At 69.0% G+C, this 284-nt stretch overlaps 1 protein-coding gene across 1 annotated transcript in view; it reads right to left on the bottom strand.

Moving 5' to 3' along the window:
- Positions 1-278, bottom strand: part of BPHL (biphenyl hydrolase-like (serine hydrolase)) — an 18,411-nt gene extending 18,133 nt beyond the window's left edge. The window contains exon 1 of the mRNA XM_014940845.1: positions 151-278. Within this exon, the coding sequence (XP_014796331.1) occupies positions 151-254 (104 nt within the window). The 5' untranslated portion in view covers positions 255-278. The remainder of the gene's footprint in view (positions 1-150) is intronic.
- Between the last annotated feature and the right edge of the window lie 6 nt (positions 279-284).

Below are 284 nucleotides of genomic sequence, written 5' to 3'. Positions count from 1 at the left end.
CCCCCAAAATCTAGCTCCTCTGCCAAAACACCTTCACACTCTCCCCCCGCCCCACGCCGGTGACACCCACCCGGCTCTGTTCTCTACCCCCCGGGGCGGAGGGGGAAGGAAACGAGGGAGCAAAGGGAAAGAGGCGGCTGTAGTTTTTACCCGTAGGAGGCGGCCGGTCCCCGGGGGTTGAACGGCGCGGCCCGGGCGGGAGGCTGAAGCAGCAGCAGCGCCCGGAGGGCCCGGCCTGCGCTCCGCCCAGCCATTTTGCCCGCTCTGGCGGGGAGGAGAGGAGA

Source organism: Calidris pugnax, unplaced genomic scaffold, assembly GCF_001431845.1.
Source record: "Calidris pugnax isolate Ruff unplaced genomic scaffold, ASM143184v1 scaffold8, whole genome shotgun sequence".
NCBI classification, from domain to species: Eukaryota; Metazoa; Chordata; class Aves; order Charadriiformes; family Scolopacidae; genus Calidris; species Calidris pugnax.
This window is presented reverse-complemented; position numbering and strand designations above follow the sequence as displayed.